A 25,293-nucleotide genomic window follows, 5' to 3' on the forward strand; every position below is an offset into this window, starting at 1 on the left:
ATTTGTCCTTCTTCCACTAGAGATGTTTCTGATGCTCCCCTTCCAGCTTATCCAACTATTCAGTTTTTTCTTCATATTACTACCTTTTTACTCTACCTTTTTATTATCAAATCCTCTTAGAAAACATCATGTTGAAATTGACATGCTGATCAAAATGCATTGATACAGTAGTAAATAAAGAGAAGACATCTATATGAAAACAATAAAAGCATGACAGCTTTCTTTTTGTACAGGTGACTGCAAAATCGTCTTTGAACTTCACATTGCTTGCAGTGGTCTCTGACCACTGGGAAGTCAATCCATATGAACTATCCTAGCAAAATATTTCTGTCAGCATTCAGCATATCCACATCAACAGCATGCAGCTTCAGAGGTTGAGATTAATGCTAAAGAATCACGGAATACACTACTATAAATGCATTTTGGAAAATACCTAACATTTAGAACAGATTTCACATATCTATTTAGTATTAGAAAACAGAGATGAAAGCATGAAAACCAGGAATATTTTAAAGGCCATATGAACTTAAAATCTGGTTAGTAACAAATGTGGGGGATTTTTAATTAAAACCCTAACATGTATTAAGTTTAGCAGTCTTGTAATACTTAGAAAACTCCACTATCTGGCACAGTGCTCGCCCTTTTATGTGCTCAAGGAGAAACTAACATAAGCCCTTGTACATTTTCTCTATAATTTACAATATTCAAATCTAAGAACTGTTTCTGACTTTCACTGCATATAAGCAATCTCACACAGCTTTACTTGGTGCCTAAACTTGGCCCATAAATGTGATTTTCCTGCTGACAACATATGAAACAAAAACATAAAGCTGCTTTGTACATTCATGCACTGGTTTTTGAGAACAAACAGAAAAGCATTTTTAAGCTTGTCAGTTAAGCAAGCTTGATACAGCATCGGTAGGAAAGAAATCTGCAACAAGTTTACAATGTTTTTCACATTAGAACAACACTTAAAGCATAATGATGTCATCTTGGCTCCACCAAAGTCAGCAACAAAGCTGCCATCTACTACTGTGAAGCCAGCATTGCAATTTTACACCTTCCTAAACATAACAGATAAGTGAATGCCAGATCTCACAGATTTGCTTTACCTGCAAAAACACAAGTCTTCTTGCTCAGTCTTCAAAAAATCTGCTTGGTGGGCTTGCACACAGAGTGGCAAGCAGACTTTTGCAACACAGAAACTGTTGAAAGCTTCTGACCCAGCCTGAGGCATAAGCTCAGCCTTCCATTCACGCTGGTCCCTTTAAGATAACTTTGACTTGACACTGACAGGACCATAAACCTTAAGGGTCACACAGATGTTATACACAATGAGCAGCTTTTCAATTATTACTACTATTATTATTATTATATAAAAATAGGTTTTCTATATGGCTAATGGAGAGTGGAAGAGAAAGAAGCATCTGCACATAAGCCTTTGTCCTCTGTCTTTAGGTTAGTGAAGCCAGATCAATCTGGTAAGGTATAAGATTAAATTAAAAGTCACTATACCAGTCTGAATAAATTAAAACAAACTTTTTTCAAAAAGACTGAAAATAGTGTAGCCATGATTTTGATTTATCATAGCTTAAAGCCTGGTAAATGTCCCTCAAAACAGATTTAAAAGGCATGGCTTGTGTTCAGAAGAAGATACAGGTTAAAACATGGTAGGACAAAATCAAGTATATGAAGAATGTATATGAAGAAAGCAGCTGCAAGTACATGGTGCCACTTCTAATAAAAGCTGTAGACAAAGTAAAAGCAAGGCAAAATCAATACAGTCAGATAAACATTTAGTCTCATCAAATACAGCCCATCGTGAACACTATCCTATTTTTGACAGTGAACTGATACTTCAGACTATATAAAAAAATTTGAATCAATAATGTTCCCATACTGGTGACTGAATGTCCAGTGGTCCATGACATGGCAACTTTCGACATTCACAGATGATGCACTTCTATTTACAAACCCTCACAGAATTCTTTTGTTTGTTTTTAAATCCAGGTTCACTTTTATTACACCCAGCATCTAACAGATACAAAAATAGGTTAGGCTGCACTTTGATTGTATTTACAGAACAGTCTTAGCAAACAGACTGAACAGGGTTATGTCCCTATCCTAAAGGTCCCGCTAAGTGACTTGCCAAGTCCTCTGTGCCCCAAACAGGGCAGTTTCAACTCGTCACATACCACAATACCAGTCTGTGCAGGCAGGGTGAGAGGAAGACTGCTTACCCACACAGGAGGAACAGAGGTAGGAAAAATTTTATGCACATCACTACCTTTTAATCTAAGAGGGAGAGTAACAGCAGAAAAACAGGACTCCAGTTAGAAACCACCTGTATCATATCCAGGGTAGAAAGCACAGTTTGATGCAACCATCCCAAAAATACTTAAGTGCATACCAGCCCAATCAGGAAGTATTGTAAAGAAAATGGAAGGAAAAAAAAAATTCTCTTTTCACTCCAAATGCAAATTTTTACTTAGAGAAACAACTTATAACTTGAGGCAGAAAAAAAAAGGACTTAACAAGCAGTACTACTTAACAGCAAGATATTAACAACATGCATCACATTTTACTATAAATTTCTTGGGACAATGGAGACACCTGAGTTTTAACACAGATCTTAATTATTAAAGGTATGTTTCCATTTTCAGATGGATTAAATAGTACAGTAAAACATGCTTGGAGCCATTTTAACACAAAATATTTCAAAATTAGGATTATCTTCTACTTTTTGAAGCCCTTCTCCTTCTTTATTCAGGAAGTCCATGACTATTACTTTTGGACATACTGCAATCTTTAAAAATAAACAAATAATAATTAAAAAAAAATTAGGGAAAGTTTTGAAAGGACACAAAAGGGTATATGATAAAGAAAGTAAAGGTCCAGAGTAGAAAATTAGCCTAGAGTAGACCCTGACACATCTTCCAAAACTCAGCTTTAGCATACTGAACAGCTTCAACTCACTTATTTCCATGAGGAGAGGGAGAGAAAAGAAAGGTATGCAGAGATAGGGTTTGGCAAAGTCATAGTCAAATCCCTTAAACACAGGAATAGGGAGACAAAAAAGCATATAAAACCAAACAACTCTCCTTCCCCATGGCAACAAATAAACAGACGCACACCCTAATTGTAAAGATTAATACTGTCATCTAGGATAAATTTTACATGTAGGGAAGACAAAATCACTGCCCTGTACATTCTGCTAAAAATAAGAATCAAATGCAGTTCCTTATATACATACTTAACACATATTTTTTGATTCCTGACTTGAAATGTCCCTCCTAATTTTCCAAACCCTTCTGTTACTTCTTGTGCATAAAACTATGTGGCACAGAGGTGGAAAGCAGGGATTTTTGTACTGTATTGCAATCTCAGCTGGATCACCCTTTTTTAACAAACACTCTCAAGCAAAAATACTAACTTTAGTTACCCCAAACAGAGGGACAAAAATACTGTCAGAGAAGGAGAATTCAGGATAACAAGAAGATGAAATTTAACCTTTGAATATAACCTAATATTGCCACAAATAAGATGAAAACTATGGAAAGCTACGTATCTGCAATCCCACTGCCGGCAGTCAGTGACAGGAACTGGGCTCTGATATGGTAGGCAAGTGAAGGAACTGAACTTGAGACAGTATTTTTCTTCTCCTAATTTGTTATAGAGTTGTCAAAACTGAATAGTCTGTGTTCAGAAATAACTCCACTGATAACTGTAACTCACAGAGGGGATAGTCTAGACTGCTGCAAATATTAAGGCATGCATGATATCATCTTTTTTTTCCCTCCTCCTCCTTTTTCAAGTTAACATTGCAGGAACCATGCTCAGAGGTGAATCCAAATTCTTCAGATCCATCTATAATATATGTTTGGATCTGTTCTTTTTAGGAGGTTGGGATGGAGGGGAAGAAGGTGGTGGTAAACTTTTCAAAATTAATATATTTTATCTGTGATGTTTCATGTATCTAAATTAACTTCAGGGAGAAAAGGTAATGTTTTAAGTCTTAAATTAAAAATCTGGTGAGACTATAATTAATTATCTTACTTGAAATACAGACTTAACAAATAAGATGTGGAGGAAACACGGCCCCTCCTTGGCCTGAGTACCTGTGTCACTTCCAGATCCAGTTGATAACGCTGGCATGATTTAGTCTGCAGAGCGTCACGCAGAAACCTCAAACCAGCACTGCAGCCAGAAGGCAGAAGTTTATTTCAGTTTAACTGCTTGCAGCCAAGTTGTCTACAAAGATTTATGTTATCTCCCAGCTTCTCCTAGAAAGAACAGAAATAGAATTTTACAATTAAGAATATTGTTAAACTGTATATTACTGCAGGTAATCAAATCCAATGATTATCATGAAATAAGCTTTTATTTAAGATTCTCAAAACCAAGCACTAGGCATTTATTTATGACTCTTAAGATTTTTGTTTCCTCCAGGTGAAACAAGTTTTGTTTTCTTCAGTCTAGCCTATAATCCCATTCTGCATTAAGGATAATTTAACCCATTTCTCTTGTGTAAATTATACTCTTTAACTTCAACATGTCAAGCATTTTGAAAATAAAGACTAGGGGTATTTTATTATAACTCTGAATAATTGAGGTAATTCAAATTTTGTTCCTACTTATCTCAGGGAAATAAAATTGCTTACTAGCATGGTAATTTATTCAGTGTTTCTATTCAACCTCCTTCCAATTGTTTACAGGTCATTTAAGATTTTTCTTTGCAGTCTGGAAATATAATCTAAATTTTAACTGAAGCTGTAAAAAGTAGGATTGGAGCAAATACTCTTCTAAGGTAAATAGCAGTTTGATCGTGGAGTTGATGGAGCCATTACCATGTAAGGAATTTTTCTGTGATTCATTACGACAAAGTCAGTGTTTTTTTTAACACATATTTTGTAATAATTGTACAGGTCTACTGATAGTCAATTTTGGGTCTTTCTTTTAACCACTTTCTGAGAAAAAATCCAAGTACATGTAACAAAAATTAAAATAATTTTAAATATAAGTGAAGGCATTTGTATTCAAGTATGTTAAAATATGAAACTGGAACGCAAACGTATGAAAAGAAATTTCAAGTTAAGACAGCAAATGTCTACTTAGAGCAGGGCAGAGAGAAGGAAGGGAGGGGGGAAGTAGAATCTACCAGAAAATAAGGATTTTTTTCCCAGATTTCAGTAAACAAAAAGGATCCTTGAAGAAAGAAAGCAGCATAGTTCTGCTTTAGCAAAAGAAAATAAACAAATAGAAGAGCATTTTGCTGCTGCTATTGCTGGTTTGGTTTTTTTAAAACACATTCATATTAATCAAAATGACTTTTGAAGTCATGTTGGCTCTTAAAGTGCATATTTTGGACCCATTTTAACTTGGCAACAGGCTTGTGGAAGAGTGATATACAGGTGCTGTAAACAGTGTATGCTGTTCAAAATTTTGTTTTTCACTGAAAAAAGTCTCCACATGGCTAAAAATATTGCAGTATACTAAAGGCCATCCACAAGATTTTGTTTAATAAGTTTTAAAGCAATTATTAGATATAAGTTAGTTGTTCACTTGTCCCCAGGCACAAACCGACAGTTTAAATAGTCTGGCAGGTTTTTTCAAGTACGGGGGTTTTTTACATCCCCTAGGTATTTACCCAGTGAACCTGGGTGGTTTGGTTAAGAAGGCAAACACAGTAGAAGTTACCTCGCTGGACAAATTCTTCTGTAATGAAAAGAACCAAATAAAAACCTAAAAGCTTATCTATAAAGACTGTTTAGGATTTTGGATTTTTTTAATTATAGAAATTTATGAAGAAAGTAAGTTTTCATTAAAAAAAAATCAGCCTCAAAAAAAAATACTTTTACATTCATCAAATCAGCACAAAAGTCCATTAACTTAAAATTTAAATCACGGATAAGGAAATTAAGTATTCCAGAGTGAAAGCTCATCTTATGATGACAAGAACTGTAAAACATCTATATGCAAAGCTAGCCAGGGTGCAGTTTAAAAGAGGGAAAAAAAAGGACATCATAGCCAAGGACACATTGTACCAATTAAGAAGGAACATATTCACTTTACATTAATTCTGCTTGTTTTCTGTTTAACACATAAAGAAGGAGTCCTGTCCCAAACTCAGTGACAGTCCCCAGCGCGAGCACACCAGAGCAGCCGTACGAAGCATAGAGGCATTTTTACTTTAACACGTGTAAGAAACTGGTTGAACAAAATTATTGATTACTAATGAAACATCTTTGACTTATATGCATCTTAAAGTACTTTCATCAATTAAAAAGAAAAAAAAAAAAAAACAAGACAGAAAAAAACCAAAACCAACCAAACAAGGTATTCTCATTATAAGCATATTACTATTAACCAGAAATTCACGTTCCTTAAAAAGAGTTCACTGCAAAATGCAGAAAATCTTATTGATCTACATATACGCGATGTATTTCAACTCCATCACTTTATTTTTCTTTATTTCACAGTAAATCATTCAATACAAAAAAAATCAAGCTCCTCATTATTTAAGAAATCTATATACAGCATAAAGTTATTGCTCCCTGATCCTAAATATATATTAATGAAAAATAAATGACCTGATGAAATCCTTACCAGTAAAATGCTTAATATTTTGCTGGAATCGGATGGGGATTTTTTTTTTTTCCTAACGTGCAAATTAAGCTACATTTTTGCAGTGATGATGCTATTTTCTTTGGCTCACTTCATTTAAAAATGCTTTGGAAGTTTTTGCCGGAGCCCAGCCATAGGCATTGCTGACTGCTGTATGGAATCGATTTGCTGCAACACAGAAATACCAGCTGTTACAGTATGTCCTGAGAGGGATTACCGAATATTCCTAAATTGAAGTTCAATCCATCTTTCCATAAAAATTAGGAGCCAGGGCCAGGAACGTAACAGCAGTATCAAGTGCACCTGAGGCATTTACAATACCCAGCAGAACTGTTACAACCAGCCTTTAAAAAGGGCTTATTTTTGAAATTTCATTATTCCAGTTGTACCTTGCTTCTCTAGATCGCACCGTATCGGGTTCTGCTGGCACCCGCCGTGCGCAAACAGCGACGCCCGCCCGGCCCCTGGCGGCTCCCGCCTGACCCCTGGCGGCCGCGGGAGGCGCCGCGCCCGCCTCGCTCCACACGCTGCGGGCAGGAGCCCCTCGCGAGGCAACGCCTGCCTTCCCGGCCTCTGCTTTTCATGATTTTTACAAAAACCGATTAAGGTGAAACAACAAAACGCATAATTTTAATTGTTTCTGCCTGTGTTTATCTGCATAATGAAAGACATCTCTACTTTAAGGCGTTCTGGTTGAACGGCAGGTACTGGGGAAAAGAATAAGCCTCGGCTGTAAAAAGCACAGAAATGCTCCCTTGTCTTCCAACAGCTGCCACACGCTGCAGGGTCATCAAGCCACACACAGCTCTGGTCACTGCCACCACCAAGGTCATTACAGTGACATCACTCACCAGGGTGACATGCCCCGGTTACACAAGGCCAGGAGTGGGGCAGAAGCCTCCCAGAAGCACCTTCCAAAACTGCAAAATTCTAGAATTACAGCTCTCCAAGGGAACCATTTTTCTGCGCATCACGCATGTAAGAAAGGCCCCTTAGCAAAGGATGAGGGGATAAATCTTGTTCCTGATCACTCACGTTGTGAATACAGGACAGGTAAGAACAGGCAGAGGTCGGGCAGATGAAGCAAGCAGGTGGGAGGCAGCTGCAGAGTGCCAAGATGAATGGCCTTCCATGTAATTCCAGCTTTAGTAGCTTCTTTCTAGCATCCTCTATTGCCTTTGAATTGAAGTGACTCCATCAGTCATGCATACACTTTATTTCAGTCAAGTTCATTTTTTGAGAAAAGATGAGGTAGAAAGGCTAATTCAAATTTATGCTTACGGCAAGCACCAGGCAGTTGGAGACAGAACACATGAAGTCTTGGTTCTACCTCAGACTTCCCACACAAATCTCAAAAAACTCCATATTTATTTCTGAAAGGGTATTTTACAAGTCGCTCAATATTTTGGCACTTTAATGAATATAAATTGATTTTCTTCACATTTGAAAGGCAGACTGAAGACTTCTGATTAGTTTATGACAGCTAAAAACATAAAATGTATGAACATAGCAATGTTACAAATCAAGAGGTGGGCAGGCTGGGGGTGGGACACATAAACCCTAGGTTGTTTGATACAAGAAACCTTCAACCTATTCTTCTAAAGGATGCTGCAATTGTGATGACTATAACCTTGATTTCCAGGACTAAACCAGAATGTCTGCAAATAGTATTCAAACTACCAGATAGAGATTTCATGCAGAGACAGGAAATTTGACAGCCAGTCAGTCTTGCATTCATTATGGGGCCTCAAGTAATTGAGTGACTACAGACATGTATACAAGACTCCAAAACCCAGTGAGCACAGGAAATTGCCAAGGAGGGTTTTCTAGACTGGGAGAAGTAAATCTGTTTCAGTAGACAAAATCTGAATTGAAAATGGTGGTGGACTCCTTTGGAAGCTGTAATGTAAGGGGATCTAGTGAATTCTTAAACTCTTCTGAAGCGGGTTTCACCTCCTTAATCACACTGTCTCCGACAGGCTACTGGAACTCGCTTGTGGCTCCTGACAGGCTTCCAAAGCTGCTCAGCCACCCCTACAGGCAGTACATACTTGCTGGCAACAGGAACCTTCAAAAAATCTTCAACTTGAATTATTGCATAGAGGACATGTGCATAAACATGATGGGTCTTCAAAGATGCTGCAGAAGCACAAAGCTACCTCTGACTCACTCAGCTGCGTGTGTAATGAAAATTAAAACTATCGCAAGAATCTCTCTGTATGAAGTCTACTTAAAAACCCCAGAAATATCTATGGCAACTACCACATGTAATTAACTAATACACCAACACAGAAAACATGGACTGCCCCAAAGTGAAAAGGCCAACAGCTGCCTTCACTAACTTTCTCATGGTCTTGTCATCGTATCAGTCTTCAGCCGTAAGAAAAATTAAAGGCTTATGCTTATTCTTCTGTATAATGTTCTATCAGTGATCTCCATTTGACTGAGGTTACACCATAGATATGTTAGGAAGAACCTCACTTTGTTTAAAGACTTTGAGAACAGTAGATAATTTTGGCACTCTTAAGCATCCACTGAAAATGTGTAACTGCTTGGTATTCAATCTATACATTTGTGGTTACATCTTTAACAAACAGCAGTTTGGAAAAAATATTTCTAAAATCATTTTATCTTGCAGTGAGACTTCTACTTCCATGGCTCAAATCTGACTGTAAAGTCAGTGCATCAGGAGAGAGTTCTCTCTGGTCTTTACTTATGGGAAAATTTTTACAGATGAAAAAAAAAGGGATTATCTAAATGATAACATCCTTGACTACAAGGAATAAAAAGAGAGAGTATTTAAGAAGTAATGTATTGAAAAACATTTAGACAGTAGAAATTACTACCCCATCAGTCTGTGGTGGCTATTTCCAGCAGTTTGATCAACACCAGAAAAAAGTCAGGCTTATTTCCAGTGAGTGGCCCTCCTGACTGGTGTCTAAGCTACATGTTTGGACCTTTATCATTTTATTATCTTTCTCTTCAAGGATGAGCTCCCACTAGACACTTCCCTTGCTAGATTATTAACAGAAAACACACAACTTCAATCACTACCTGACCACACATTTCCAAAAACACTCCAGAAGCTCATATATGGGGGAGATCCTCTCTCATGTTTGACTGAGTTTGTTCAAAGGGCTCAGAAGACAGGCAGAAGGAAAAGAGCACAGCATACAATTTTATTCCTTCACAACTTCAGCAAAAGACAGGTTTCTCCTCCTGATGAAAGTAATCCTGTGTCAATGGAAAAATCTCACCTTAACAACACCAACAGCAACACTGAAACTGGTATCACAATTTTCCTTTTTCAGACTGTTTTCTCCCATAACATTCTTTCATGGTCTGGAGCAGGAGCATTTATCTAGATGCCACTGTTATCTAAACCCTCTCTAAATACAAGTGTGGAATAATTCTTTCAATGAGTCAATACAGCATAGAAAAAAACAGAAATAAAATATAGAATATATAAAAATATTAAAAGGTTGGTAATATTATTATTAATTAATATATTATTAGGTATTACAGTTTAAGTTTTAGAAAGTTTCTTGCAGCTTGAAAACACTACCATGATAAATGTGAAATATGTTCAATAAGTACCAATATTAAAACAGAGGCAAGGCTTTTTGCAACCTGCACATTCTCTGTCTTTAACACAAAAACCCCTACGTGAGCTCTATCCAGACTTCAATTTTTAATGTCAGTGTTTGAATTGAACACATTCCTTTAAATGCATGAAAACATTCCTTTAAATAAACACACTAAAGCTACCAGTTTAATTTTAACCAGCATCACTGTTGTAGATGTCCAATACCCTTAGACAGATCCAATTTTCTGCAAATAAAATGTAGCAACTGACAGAATAATATTAGTTTAATATACTAGTTTAATAAAGCTATTCATTAAAATGTGACCTAAACTATGTCTCAGATCAAAGGTTGCTCTTTCAGTATGAGTTACTGGTTTGGGCACACTTTTAACACTTTTCCCCTAGCTGCAAACCATTCCTTTCCTTGGAAAATAGCTGTCAGCAGGTACCACAGCCTCTCCATTAATTACCTGCACAAATAGTTTTGTTCTGGCAGTGTTTCCTGACAGTCTGTTTGAAAAATGTAACTACCTACAGTAAATTACAAACCTTACTGACCCCCCAAAATACTGAAAAAAATGGCAATTTTTCTATAAATGAGAGTTCAGCAAAACCTACTGCAATGAGTCATCCAATAACCTCAACACTCCCTAACAAACAATTTAAAATGTTTTGCACCAAGGGGCTCTGCAACTCAAATTTCAGAAATATACTTCATGTTTTAATAGTATTATAATGCAGTTTGAGACCACATTTACAAAAGTGGATGGAAAATCTGTGATAGAAGTAAAACCAGGATTCAGGACATCCTAAAGAAACTAGTAAATATCTAATTGACTTTAAGAGTTTAGCCACATGTTAGTGTCACGAGCATTATTTACATTATAGTCCAACAAAACATGTATGCATCAATTCTCAGGTCTGTTAAACAGCTATATCCAAAAATCATCCCCGCAAATACATAAATATTCAAATTATAATTTCAAACTCAGAAATACCTCCTCCAATGTCAGAATGTTATTTTTCAAACTCAAAATTTTGAACACCTCTAGAGCCAAATAAGGCACAGATATTTTACAATGCTTCCAAATTATATTACAGAACTTTTGATCACTCCTTTTATTTCAGATCAATTAATCTTCTGAACACTGCTACTTTGTTCACCATAATTTTCCATAATCCTCCTCTGTCAAAATGTGATGATTTTTTTTGAAGGATGGGTAAAGAAAAGAGATGAATTAATAATTAAGCACAAGGTTTATTTTCTAAGAGCAAAATCAGAATAAACCCCACTTTCTTAGTATGTGTTTTTATCCAAGAAAAAAAACCCACTATAGTAATTTTCATTTTAATAAGTTTGAGATTGCTTTTTTCAATGTGAAGTTTTAAAATTCAGTGAGCAATCTGGACAGTACACCTTTAGCTCAATTTTGACAAACATTTTGATTTATTAAATGGTAATTTATTAGTTGCATCTTGAGCATAAGTAACGAAAAGTATTCCTTAAATGTACACGTGCATAGTAAAAATGGTATTGCACACGGACAGACAGCTAATCAGAGGAAGTCTGTGTTTGACTTTCCTCAGTTTGCAAGCTTCTTCTCAATCACTTTTCTGTGATTTACGTTTGTAGAAGAAAAGAAAGGTGAAGGTCAATAACCAATCAATGACACATTCCAGTGCCTTTGTGCTGCTGGTACATCAAGCATACCAGACGCTTCTTGCAGTCTTCTCTGGAAGCTCCCTGTGACCATCCTTCATTCTTGAATTCTCCAATTCCTTCTAACTTCCAGATGCCACTGAAAAGCTCTCTTCTTGCTGCATGCCCTCCACTCTTCCTTCTTGGCAAACTCTGGCAGCACCATTGCATCAAAGCCACTGTATGACTTGTCATCTAGCATATACTTTCTTCCATTTTTATTTTCATTTTCTTCCTTTTCTCCATTTCCCTCCTTCCAGGAGAGAAGCTTCCCTCTCTCAGGCCCTGCTGTCCAAATTCTATGATGCAGTTTCTTGCTTCACATCTCTATTCATTTTACCTTTTCCCTTATAACACTGCTATGTACTCACTATTCTTGTCATGAATCCAAGAACCTCCAGCAATGAACTTGGCCTTTACCCCCTCTATTTATAAATATTCCCATCTCCTGACATTTTACTTTTACTTCCCTTACTGTTTTCACTTTCTCCTGTCTCCATTTCCACTCCCACCCCACTGATCTTTTATATCACTGTTCACATGGGAAAATGTGAATGACTGTCACACCATTGCTTTCTAAACCTAGAGTCAGTTTTCAAATCTATTTTTAACTATCAAATCCTTGCTTTACTACTCTCCACAGACCACCTTCAAAGCTCTTCCATTTCTTCTAGAACATGGACTAGCTGAGTTCAAACAGGCAAGAAGCCTAAAGTGTGTGGCAAATGTTAGCAGCTGCAGACAGGAACATCCACATAGAAAGGTCTGCCTGCAGTTCTGCACCATCTTCAGGATGGAACCGTCCTCAAAGCAGGACTTTCCTGTCTCTTCAGTTACTTACAGGCAACTGCAATACTTTAAAAAGTTTGGAACAAATAGTATATATATCTTACAAAATTATACGTTAGAATTCAAATGAGATATAGTTAAGAGTCCATCTTTATGTTTGATTTACTCTATGAGTCAAGTCACTCTGCACACTTAAGTTATGTGGAAATTTAATTAGTAAAAGAGATACCACCTGGAATTAGTTCTAACCTCTGTCTTGCCAACCTATATAGCCCAAGTAATAGTCCCACAGTAATCAGAGTGCCCCTGAGGTTCAAGTCATATTTCCAAGACTTAAAACTACTTAATTCAAATCTGAGATACTGCTGAATGAAGAGTCAGGTTTAAGGCAAGGGGTAAACCTTATGTCAAGTTCACACTGCAATGAAGACAAGGTCTCAGATTTCACTTCATTTGGCCAAAAAAAAAAACCACACTCAATCTTTATGAATAAAATAATTTAAAATTATAAAAGGTCAATAAACACAAATGCTAACAAAACTAAACTTGGCAGTGCTAGCTACATGAAGACTTTTTTTTTTTCTTATTTAACTCACAGCTTAATACATTGCTTTAAGTCTTAATGCATACCAGGAAAATACAGGATATGCAAAGAGTCCAAGTTAATGTTGCTGTTGGAAACTTAATGTTTGCATTTCCTGGATTTTGGAATTTTAACTAGGTGAACAATGCTGCATTGATTCTATTTTGGCATTTGCTAGAAATACCAAAGTTGTTTTTTTCTTTTTTTGCCTTGTCTGAAACTGTATAAATCAGAGTTAAGCAATTTGATAGTGAACCTTTGGCAGTTTTTGTTATTCATTGGTCCTCTCCAACTTATGTATCTTGAAGTTTATTGGGAAATGACAAGGGTGCTAAATGAAGCAATAAGCATACCTGTGCCAGCAAGTGTAGCTGAATTAAAGTGCATAAACATCTTTAAAAAATGTAGTACTTTGAAAAATAAAATATTGTGAATACAGAAGTTTTGATGATGCAATGCAGAACTATTCTACAGTAAAATGTTTCCTTGAGCTGTAATTGAAAATTCCCTTATAGTACTGAAGAAGTTAATAGAGGACTGTGCACTGTTTCCACTCATGTCATATACTCCCTTATACTCCTGTAACAGCGTGTAACCAGAGGTCAATCTTCCCTCTGAATTGAAAAGCTAAAAATAAAAAAAAAAAAAAAAAATTAAAAAAAAAAAAAAAAAAAGAAAGGGCAGGTAACTGAGTTCAGCTAAGTGAAGCTACTTCAGGTACAAAAATTGTAATCACTTCAAAGTAACTGGTCTCTTTCAGTATGTACAGATGTGTGTTCCTTGCATTAGTATCCTTGAGATGGTAAGATATGGAACAGAACAGGGGCTAGGTCTCATCTGACACTCTTGGCTCCTATTTTGATAGATGATTTAAGGGTATAACAGAGATGAGTTAAATACATGTTTTAATCAACCTGCGTTCTCAGAATTCAGAAATGGGTTTTTTGCTTGGATTAGGTTTTTTTTTTAAATATCTAAGGTAAGAGATGTGCCTCCAGTGCTACCTTTTTAAGTCAGGTTCCTAGCCCTAGAGAATGATGTTGCATAAAAGACCCTAACAAATTTAAGTATCTACAAAACCATCTAATTTCTCAGAGGATTTGCAACATTGAAGAGGCTACGAAAGGAGAGTGATTGAATAAACAAACGGCGAGAACTCCTCTCTCCTACTGCTCTGTCAATGGATGGGAGGGGAGGAAAGAAGTCACACTATATAAATCAACTATAAAACGTTTTAAATTGTTTTACAAACCTCTTTCTAAACTTAGGATGATTTACAGGGCTTTGTACAAAGTGACCATCACCGACTCACATTACTCTCAACGGCTGTGAAAAGCATGGGTGGGGCACATATTGGACTTGTAACTTAAGAGTACATTAAATGTTGCTGTCATGACCATTCCAGCATGACCACACTGACAAGAGAGGACATCATCCACTGCCTATGGGGGTACAAAGCCAGGTGGCAGAAACACAGACATTGCACTCAGAGCAGAATCCAACTGGGTATCAAAACTATTTTTTACCGTGACTTTCAAGATACCAGAAAAACATTTCTACAGGTAAGTATTGAAAATAAGGTATTTTTAAAATGTGATTAATTGAAAACGTTCCCAGAAACTTGCAACTTACAGCGCTCTAAGCCAGGAGAGGGAGCTCCTGCACTTTTCAAATAAGTCAATGTGAATTTCACCTTGTCATTGGAAATAACAAAGCAGTTCTCCTCATCGTGCCATGCACACGTCTGCATTTGACTGCTTAAGAGGAAGACTCTAATATGAACCTTTAGGATATATAATGCTCTAACTATATGTGACTGATATTGTTAAAAAAATCGTTAACATTCGTTTTATTTCCCCTCCTTAGAAAAGAGATCATTTTCACATTACATACACAACATTACTGAAATAACTTCCTGCAAACTGTTTAGGTAGTGAAATTACATTATCTATAAACAGTAACACAATAGGTACAAAAATTTCCTAACAGCAAACGGTGTTCTTCCTATTTCTAAGCTGAATAAGCTAGAATTACAAGAAATGAGGGACAGGATTTTGGTAATTTTAAGGAAGTTCGGAAACTGGAGAAATGCCAACTAAAACAAATATTTGCAATTTATTACTGCAAAATAATTCCACAGTTACATTTTGTCAATCCATCGTTTTATGAAGGTGGTGTTTTTTACAACACTTCAATCTAGAATAGCTATTAATAAAGTGCTTGTTTTTTCTCCTTTTCTCATCAGGATAAATGAAAAAATATTTCAGATTTTGTGGTCTGTTTCCATACTATAAAGGCAGTATTTACTCAAAATAAGAGCAGACAACCAAAAAGTCAGAGGGAACAAAACACAAGTTTTCACAGTGTGCTCTATCAGAACACATTCATTATGCCACAATCATCACTGTGATACCAGTAACATTTTCTAGGTTGAGGGAATATTCATTGAATAAAATTGATTAGGTATTTAAGTTACGGCAAATTTCTAAATTACTTCTCTTCAAACTACACATACATAGTGAAATGTCTGTTTTACAACTGAACTAACGCACCTTAATCCTGGAGATAACTTTTGTTTCTTGTTCAGTTAAAATGTCCAAGACTGAGCCAGTCATTATTTTTATTTCTGAGCCTTGTAAAGAATGTCCAAGGAATTTTTACCCATTGAAAGAAGTCAGTCTGTGAAAACTCCTGACTAGAAAGCACATGCTAGTTTGAAGAAGAAAAAAAGTCAAAAATGTAGGACATAATTTGGCATATATAGGAAATCACATATTTTCCTCTCCCAATGGTTTAAGTTCCAGGTAAGCACTTGTTTCGCAATTTACATAGCTTTCTTCCATTTTCATCAAAATTCCCAGCCTTTCAGGTTCCCTAACCACTGCTTTGATATATATCAACTTTGATATATGGTTTTATTTTCTATATGGTAAAAGTGACAACATTCAGAATTCTTTTTCAAAGAAAATGAAGTTTCCTCTTCATAATTTCTTCCGCTCCTTACTGATGACTGTATTAGCATTTCCCACACAGCTCTCAGTTTAATCAGAACTATAAAACCTAACATCATCATATTCCAGCAACCAATTAGCCATCTGGCCTATGTAACTTCTCATTTGACAATGTTCTGTGCTTGAAAACAAAATTGACTGACAGCAAAATCTACTCATCAATGAAATCTGGCCTCATGATAGAGAAAAATGATGCTCAAAATTTTCCCTTTGCATCTTCCGTGACCTTCAACTAGGGTGGTGAAGGAGGAAAGAAAGGAAAGTCATAAAGATCAAAAGAAGGGCAAAAGTAGCAGTAATATTTGCTGCCAAATTTCACATCACTGTCAGCTTTTACAGTATAGCAATATAATTATGTAGTATAAATTTCATGCAGTTTCATAACTACTCTTCTCTCACTCATCGGTAGGCTTCAGATTTGTGGAAAATATTAGAGCATGACTATTTTTCATGGTATATTATTTGCCAAAGTATCACTGTCACAGCTCATTTCAGGTATGGCAGTATGATTAAAGAATACTGAGCCGGCTTTGACATGTAACTTAATTTTCACAAATAGTGTAATTGTTACTCATAACATTATAAACTGGCTTAAATAGACATTAGGTCCTGGAAGTTAATTCCCCAGAAATTACTAAGTGGATACCAGAAGATATTTCATCATTATGTAGCCCACCAGTCTGAAACAAAACAAAATACCACTTTTCATCTGAAAGGAATATAGCCAACAACAGCCAGCCACAGGGAGTGACAAGGAAATGGAAGTGCAGAAGCTCTCAGGAAGAGTTTTTCAGTGTGGCCTAAATTCTTGAATCCAACAGCCCAATGGAAGAAAGAACTGAACACAGAGAACAGTAATACCATCCAGCTGTCTTTATTGTTAGACAAATGGACCAAAACTTTAGAGATTCAAATTAATTTTTCAAAAGAAAATTTCTCTTCATTTAAATGTCAAGCACACGTTATGGGAAGAAAGAAAAAGTATTTTGTTTTTAAATAACTCTGTTTAAAATATGTTGTTACACAACACATTCGTGAAGCCCAAGTTCTGCTTCTCCAAGGTCAGCTCCACTGGTCACCAAAGTCTGCTCTGCGATTCTTGCCTCTGCCCTGCCCCTACCTAGCTGAGACAGTAAGGTGGCAGAGAGAAGAAAAAATTCTTTTCACGCTGCTGTCTAGTTTGAAAACAAGTAGTAATAAGAGACTCATCACTTCACCGCTTGTAGATACAAATGCAGCTTACTAAATAACTTTCATCCTAAGCACCACATCACACTATTTCAAGCAGAGAGTATAAACAGAAACAAACAGATTAATGATAATAACTAAATTTTAAACAAACAAGGCCCACCCCCAGGAGTTAATCACACAAAATATACAAGTAAGTACATGTAAATAATGAAATAGAACATTTTTGAAGAACAGTAGAGTGTGTTTCTGCAATGAATGCATATCTTACATATTGTCACAAAAGAAGATGAGTAAGAGTTGCTAATCTCCTTTCCTTTTCTGGCCACTCAAAAAACCCCTTCAGGCCCTCATGAACTACAAACTTACTGAAAAAATAATCAGAACTAGAACCTCTAGGTTAGAAAGCAATGCCAAAATCAGAGCATTGAAAGGTGATTTTTAAAAAATCTCTTTTGTTCTGCTATCTTGAACAATACAGATTAACTACAGTAGGCATGCCCAGCCTCTAACCTCCCCACAGTCACAGGCAAGAGGAAGGAATAATAGGGTTTGCAGAATATCTGCCTCACCAAACACCCTGTGGTAACCGTATCAGTTTTAATACCAAAGCCATCAGATCTATAGTATGTCAGGGATCAGTTACTAATAATGTCACAGGAGTTTGTGGAACAGTGATGTGCAAATGACTAAGTATTTGAAAAATAAATTACTGCTGTATGAAGAGGAGCTTTAAAAAAAGGGAAAGGGAAGTGCCTATAAAAATAACAAAGCCTCTAGTTGTAGATAACTGAATAAAAAAATACACCAACTAGGCACTCAGTAAGTTCTTCATAACCATGAAAAGCATGAAAACGGGCTGTTCTACACTGGATACAGATGCAGATTGGTTGAGTTTGAGCTAGCCACCTTAGCTACCACTCTTCTCCCTTTGCTTTTTGGGACCCAATTAGTTTTACAACCCACCAGTATCAGCTGGTCAGCTTGATTCCTGAAGCCAGACGCCAGTAGCGACCAGCCCAACCACCATCTCTTGTAGCAGACACACCAGAAAGCAGCCGCCCTGCTGTACACAACCAGCCAGTTCTGCATGTTTCACTGTTCTTATCTTTCAACCCCAAATAAACCCACCCTTGCCTGGGGGTTTAAGGCAATCTGCAAAATAGTCTTTATGTGTGCAAGGGGGAGGAGAAGGGTATGAGGCTAATGGGGAAAAAAATTGCCCTGGCACTCATTGAGAGCTAAAAGAATCCCTGAAAACAAAGTGCAAGCAAGTATGACCAAACAATTTGCTGTCAGCATTACTTCCAAACCTTGATGAAGACAATTGCAACATGTAACCTCACCATATAAGCTAGGTTGGAAGTGGAAGGTGGCTTCTCCTATGAAAATCTAGCAAGTATACCTTGAAACAACCTATATTGTTAATATTAATGTGTTAACATTGAGGTATCTTGCATCTAAATCCATATTTTACAGTTCTACGTAGTAATTCTCTGTCTTCACACTGCCCAAAATACAGCCCATCTCACTCATTGCATGGACAATCCATGCTCACTGAGTACTAGATTTGTCTTTACTGTCTTGTGTATTCGCCTTACTTGCTGCAAACCAGCCACATGCAGCTCTGAAGACAGGATGACCTTTTGCTGTGTCAGAACCCAGAATGTCCCTTGGACACTCTTGGATGTTCCGGGCCCAGGTCAGAAGCATTTGAGACCCTGGAATGCAGCCACAGACCCCTGTGGCTTTGAACCTGATCCATGGAACAATTTACCAACCTTGCAGGAAGAACAAGAAATCACAAAAGTTTAGATATTATAGTAAAAGTAGTCACAAAGTGAAAGGAAGAATCTTTGAGTGCTGTACGGGGGGGGTTTAGGCCTTGTACAGAGGGGTCTGAGTTTTGTACACGGGGGTCAGAAGTTCCAAGATGGAGGGACTTGGGTGTGCCCTGTCCTCTTTCCTTCTTCTTCCTAACCTCCATGTTCTTGGTGATGTTGGCACTCACAGATTGGTTTAGAGTAGGAAGTCACTATTCAATATAGGTGATGGGCATTGGGGAAAAACTATAAACATTTAATACGCAATGTATGATATAAAAGAAGGCACCAGCCCCTGGGTGTGGGAGTGTGCCTTTGCCTGACTGCTGAACGGACTGCAGCAGCTCAGGGAGAAATCTTTTAGATAACATACAATAAACTACCTTGAGACCGGACGACTGAAGACTACTGAGTCTTTCTTTGAAGGCACGGGTTGGAGGAGAGACTTTTCCACCTTTCTGGGTCACCCCAATCAGGGAATGAGACTCAACATTGCTGCTTCTGGATTTACATACTACTTGTTCAATATACTAAAAGATATTGAAACATTAGAAGTTAATTCTCACCTTTAAAAAAATCTGAAGAAAAGTGCATTTCAAAAAGACACCTGTTATTTTAAATACATAATCATGGCCCAAAGTGAAAAAACGTAAAAACCTATAAAAATATTAATCCAATAGAATTGTCTAAATTTCAAAGTACAACAACAGAATATATTAAAATATGTTCCAATGGACAGAGTTTTCTGAAGTACTACCCTGGATAGTATCACAGCCTTTTTACATATGCAGAGAATATTTCCTTGATTTCAAATTACTCAAATACTTCAATTCAATACCTAGCCTAAAATCCAAGTGACTGAGTAGAACTTCAACACGGGAATGGTTGTTTTCATTTTCCTGTATACAAATGAAAAAGTAAGCATGACAGAAAGATCTGCTTGTTCTACTTTCTCAAAAGATGGCAAATTTTATGTATTCCACAAAATTATCATGGAGGCTAGTATTTTATTTTTTTCATGAAGCTATATTCATATTTACTAATATGAGTTATAATAGGAATGCACATCAGAATTTTAACTGAAATATAAAATTATTTATTACATTCTTTATGTTTGCAATTCAAAAATTACTTACTGGCTACTTCCACTGAAATTAAGAGCAAAAATATTATTATATTTAAAAATTAGAAGTTTCCTTTTGTTCTTACCAGTAAAAGTTAAAAAAAAAAAAAAAAGAAAATTCATGTTAAGCTATCCAACTGCTTATATTAAAATGTATGGAAGTACACTATATCTTTGTAAGGAAAAAGTGTCATTAACTAAAAGGAATGAGTGTCTTAAGAAAAGGTGAAGATGTTTCAAGGCAAATACGAATCTAAACATTTATTTTCATGTAAATGCTAACAAATAGTTGTAAAACCTGGTTATTACAAAACAATTTGACTTATACAAGTTCTCTGTACTACAGTGTAGTTTTACAGTTTTCATACATTTCCAAAATATGCAAGAGAGCATCATCTTAATCCCTAGATTCAAAGACAAGGCACAAATGGCCCTAGGTCAGGAGCCCTGATTAATCTGTAGTGCCCTTTTTGAGATGATCTAACATCTAAGGGCAGTTTAATGAACACCTATATGTGCAACACCACAGTTAGGATGAACTTAAGCCTCTGTAGAACAGACAGGGAGGATAGCTGGAAGCCAGCTTGCAGACACACACTGGAAACTCAAACTCAAGTATATCTATTTAGCAACATCTCTTGAAAAAATTTAATTACCTAGAAACACTAATTGAAATGTGATTAAACTCATTAGAATACCCTAGCTGCAGAGGCAGGAGCACGATGTAGTTCTCCATTCCAGTTTCCAATGCCATAACAATTGCTGACCTTCCCTTTCCCACAACCTTTTGCCATAGCTGTAATAACCTAGCCTTACTGTAGCCTTACAACTTTGACAATAACTGAGGTTGAAGCATCTGTTCAAAGAGCATCTTGTATCACGTAGGACCAACAAAACATTTATACAAAATGAACTCAATGAATCTGTAAGTGCAAATCTCAGAACTGCTCCATTTTAAAGCACCTGACAATTATTCTTCTGATATTCTTTCAAATTTGGTTGTGAAGGAAAAGCTTCCCCTGATTAAGAAATCAGGCTTAACACAAAATCTACATATCTTATCATGGCAAGAGATCAACTGTTCCATGGCTCAGGAGCTGAACAAACTGGGGCTTTCTGAAAGCCTGCACAAATCCTTGTGGCTGGTGCTCAGTAAGCAGCAGCAATAATTTACCACCACGTACAGAGACAGCAGCAAGAGGGCACAACACTTGGACCACACAAAAACTGGCACTACCGGCTCTGCTACATATCCTTAAGGGCCTTCTCAGCTCATACGTTTTTGGCAGGCCATGGATGCAAAACCAGCTCAGCAAAATACATGAAACACAGCATCATCTGAAACATAAAAGGACAACATTTCCCTGGCCTAATCCTAAAGAACACACAGATATTCCAAAACTTTAGTATCAGTCTTTCAGTCTTCACAGCTCCCCCTGCACTAGAAAGGACAATCTTGCCAAACTGAATGAGAAAATGCAATTTTTTTTTCTTGTATTTCCAGGAGAAAAGACCATCAACCTAACACCAGAGGAAGAGGGAGATCTATACCAATGTTTGTTTAGGCACAATAAACTCTGCTACCTTATTTGTTCTCCTCACTTTCAAGAAAACACATGTCTTCTTTAAAATACCAGCTCAGAAAAAAACTAGTCATGGACAATCAGCAGAAAGAATGTCACATGTTTCATGAAAGGACCAAAAAACCAAGGTGAAACTTGCTCTTATTAATCTGCAGGAGGTGCTGGGCAAGCTGCCAAGTTAGTTAATTCAAATACATAAACAAGTTAATGATGACCTGAGGGAGCAACGCTGGATTTACACATCGAAAAAAACACAGTGCAGGAAAATATTAAGAAACTGAATGTACTCTATATGCTATTATAAGTACTCTATATGCCATTATTTCAAAAGCTCTTTAATTCACCAGATTGAACCATGTACCAAACAGAGAAGCAGAGGCTCCCCAAGGAATCCTATTGCAATCCCCATTCCCATCACAGGATTGGGATTTGCAACAGAAACTTCAAAGAAGTAAAATTAAGAAGTCCCCGGGTTATAAGGGCTTTTGGAATACCCTACCATGCACCTTCTAGGGACCAAAATGTCTTACTGTGTTCAGCAAGTTTACATGATCTAAAGAAGAAATACTTAATTTTTAATTTTTTAAATTATCAGAGTGTAATAGAGAGACAAAACCATGACCTGTTGTGAGTTTCCATTCAAGCTATAGTTTCTGTATTTTAGTATCAACAGTGGAAGCCTGAATTCTCTAAACAGGAAGGGAACATACTTGTTCACTCCTGGATTCAAAGATGCACATGAAAGCAGTTTGCTTTCCAGTCAATTGCTGCTATTAAGTAAAAAAATATTGTCTGCCTCTCTGAATAGAGTGAAATTATCAACATTCTTAAAATGCTTTCAAAGTTAACTCTGGGAGAAATAAAAGGCATCACTTCTTGTTTCACAAGTAGGCAGATCAGTTTACATCCTAAAGATGGGATCAGACTACTTATATAAACATGGCACAGAAACATCTATATATTCTACTGACAAACGAGTCCTAAAATAATTGTATCATGTTCCTGTTTAAAGTAATTCTATATTACATTTTTTCTGTTTTAAATAATTCTCTAAAAACACTGCAAAAAGGAACAAATACCTCGCCACTTCGCCCCCCCCCCAAAAAATGGTAACACTTCCCAGTTACCAGAAATATCTGGTATGAAAAGAATCACTGTATGTCTTTTGCTCCTACATTCAACCACATTCAGGTGTTCCACTGCATTTTTATTTCATTTTGAAGATAGAGTAGAATGAAAACAAAACTGATGGTTGTTTTATTATGAATCAAGTATCTCTGCACTAAGCCAACAACCCTTCTGCTGAATCAGGTAGTTCAGAATTCAGCTGCAATACAAGATTCCTACATTGCATTGAGGACAGGCTACTCAAAAAGAACTAGATCTTTCTCTCAACACAATGTTTATATCACAGGACAATCTCAAGTACACTCAAAAACAAATAAACATTTTACATGTTGAACAGTCACCCTTATAAACCAGATACAGACATTAATTATTGAAGTCTCCCTTTTTCCTTCTCACTGCTATGCCAGGCATTAAAACACTCCTTTGCTCAATTTGTCTTTAAAACAGGCATATTTCAGTATTTTGAGGGCTATAACTTTCCTTAGTACCTTAGAAGCACCTGTCCCAGTCTTCTGTATTTCAGGTAATTCAGGTAATGATATAACAAACTGGGCTTTAGCATTTGATAGAAGCACCATAAAATGTTCTGCTGGGATCCTAAGAAGGTACACCTCACCTAATGACCCCACCAGACTTCTCTCCACTGTCTAAATGTTTTCATCTATGTAGTTTTTTGTTGTGTAGAGAGACTCAGTTGTCATTTAGAGGTCAAATTCATTTGTCACAAATCAGTGGTGCTGTAATTGGCCTGTAGGAATAAAAATTTCTTAAAACAATATTTAAAATATTATTTTAGTGAGTGTAAGACTCCCACACTGTCTCTACAGTCACTCGCTACCCATTATCAAATCTGAACCACAGCTAACAAAACAACAATTACTGGTCTTTCCTGGGAATCACCTGTCCCGATTCCCATCACATGGTGTGTACAGAAGAAAGACTGACACCTCTTGTCACCCTCTTGCACTCTCTACAGCTGTCTTTTCAGTCCTAGCAGAACAAATTGGAACCAAGGGATAACACACTTTTCCATTCCATTCCAACCCACATGGAAATGTTTGATCTCAATTGTTCTGTGACCACTTTGATGTGATACTTTATGGAAAACGAAGTTTAGAAAAATAAAACACTTGGGAAAGTAACTAACTTGTATTTTAGTATAAAATTATCAATACCTAGCGCTTATTTTCAGTCACTTAAGTTTCTAGTAATCCAGAATGTACCTGCAATCACTGTCACCATTACTCTGGCTCTGTTTTGCTGCTTTTTGATCCACTTGTTAATAACATGCACACAGATGGAAAGTCAGCTTTGTGTCCTCAATATGAAAGCAAGTCATTGATAATCTGGTGACCCCGATTATCACATGTGAGCCCACACAACTCACATTCCCCCACTGCTGGCAAAGGCAAGACACACGCCACCTTCCTGCTCAACAGCCAACTTTGAATAGGAGATAAAGTAACTAAGGAAACACCCCAAACCACTCAATACTTAGCCACAGTGACAGTCCACAAAGTACAGAATCCTGTCTTCAGGAGAGCCAGCACAGAGTATCTACTACACACTGAAGATGACACAACTAAAAATTATTTCCTCCCGCACCAATCAGAAGCACAGCGTCCATCTGGGTCAGACTGACTCTGAACTATCACCACTAATACTGACAGATTTGCAAAGCTCCTTGTTGAACCCATTTTTTTTGTTTTGATTTTTCACAATATGTTGTGAAAATAAGTTCTATAACTTATGTCAAGTGTAAAGCATTTTTTGCATTGTGTTCAGTACCCCAAATTCTCAAAGTCATGAATAAATAATTTCCTATTAATTTCTTCCCAGTGTCTTTCATGTCCTCCTTCAAGCACCTCTGTTTCAAACCAAAAGTTGTTTCTTTACTTTTTTTTTTTCTAAATAGAGAAGCCATTACATTATGTTCCCCATTACCCTTCTTTTTATTATAGTGGTTAAATATCCCAGAAGATTTAGAATTACATCAGTCCTAGAAACGAAGCAAATGTTTAAGCATTTACAAAATTTTGGTGGGAAGTAATTTTGCCCAGGATTTTGGAAACAGGCTGTAGATTTTTTTATTTCTATTCGGTCTGTACAGAAACTCAGAAACATCCCAACATTTCAGCAAGTATGCAGGAGGCAGG

General features: G+C 36.7%; 1 protein-coding gene across 4 annotated transcripts in view; it reads right to left on the reverse strand.

Moving 5' to 3' along the window:
- Positions 1-25,293, reverse strand: part of MPP7 (MAGUK p55 scaffold protein 7) — a 145,521-nt gene that overhangs the window by 99,570 nt on the left and 20,658 nt on the right. For 3 of the 4 annotated variants that reach the window (XM_068172333.1, XM_068172323.1, XM_068172306.1), the window contains exon 3: positions 4,119-4,283. In XM_068172333.1, the coding sequence (XP_068028434.1) occupies positions 4,119-4,155 (37 nt within the window). In that variant the 5' untranslated portion in view covers positions 4,156-4,283. Of the gene's footprint in view, positions 1-4,118; positions 4,284-6,606; positions 6,793-25,293 lie in introns of all 4 variants that reach the window. The other variant, XM_068172314.1, reaches the window with a different exon arrangement.

Source organism: Anomalospiza imberbis, chromosome 1, assembly GCF_031753505.1.
Source record: "Anomalospiza imberbis isolate Cuckoo-Finch-1a 21T00152 chromosome 1, ASM3175350v1, whole genome shotgun sequence".
NCBI classification, from domain to species: domain Eukaryota; kingdom Metazoa; phylum Chordata; class Aves; order Passeriformes; family Viduidae; genus Anomalospiza; species Anomalospiza imberbis.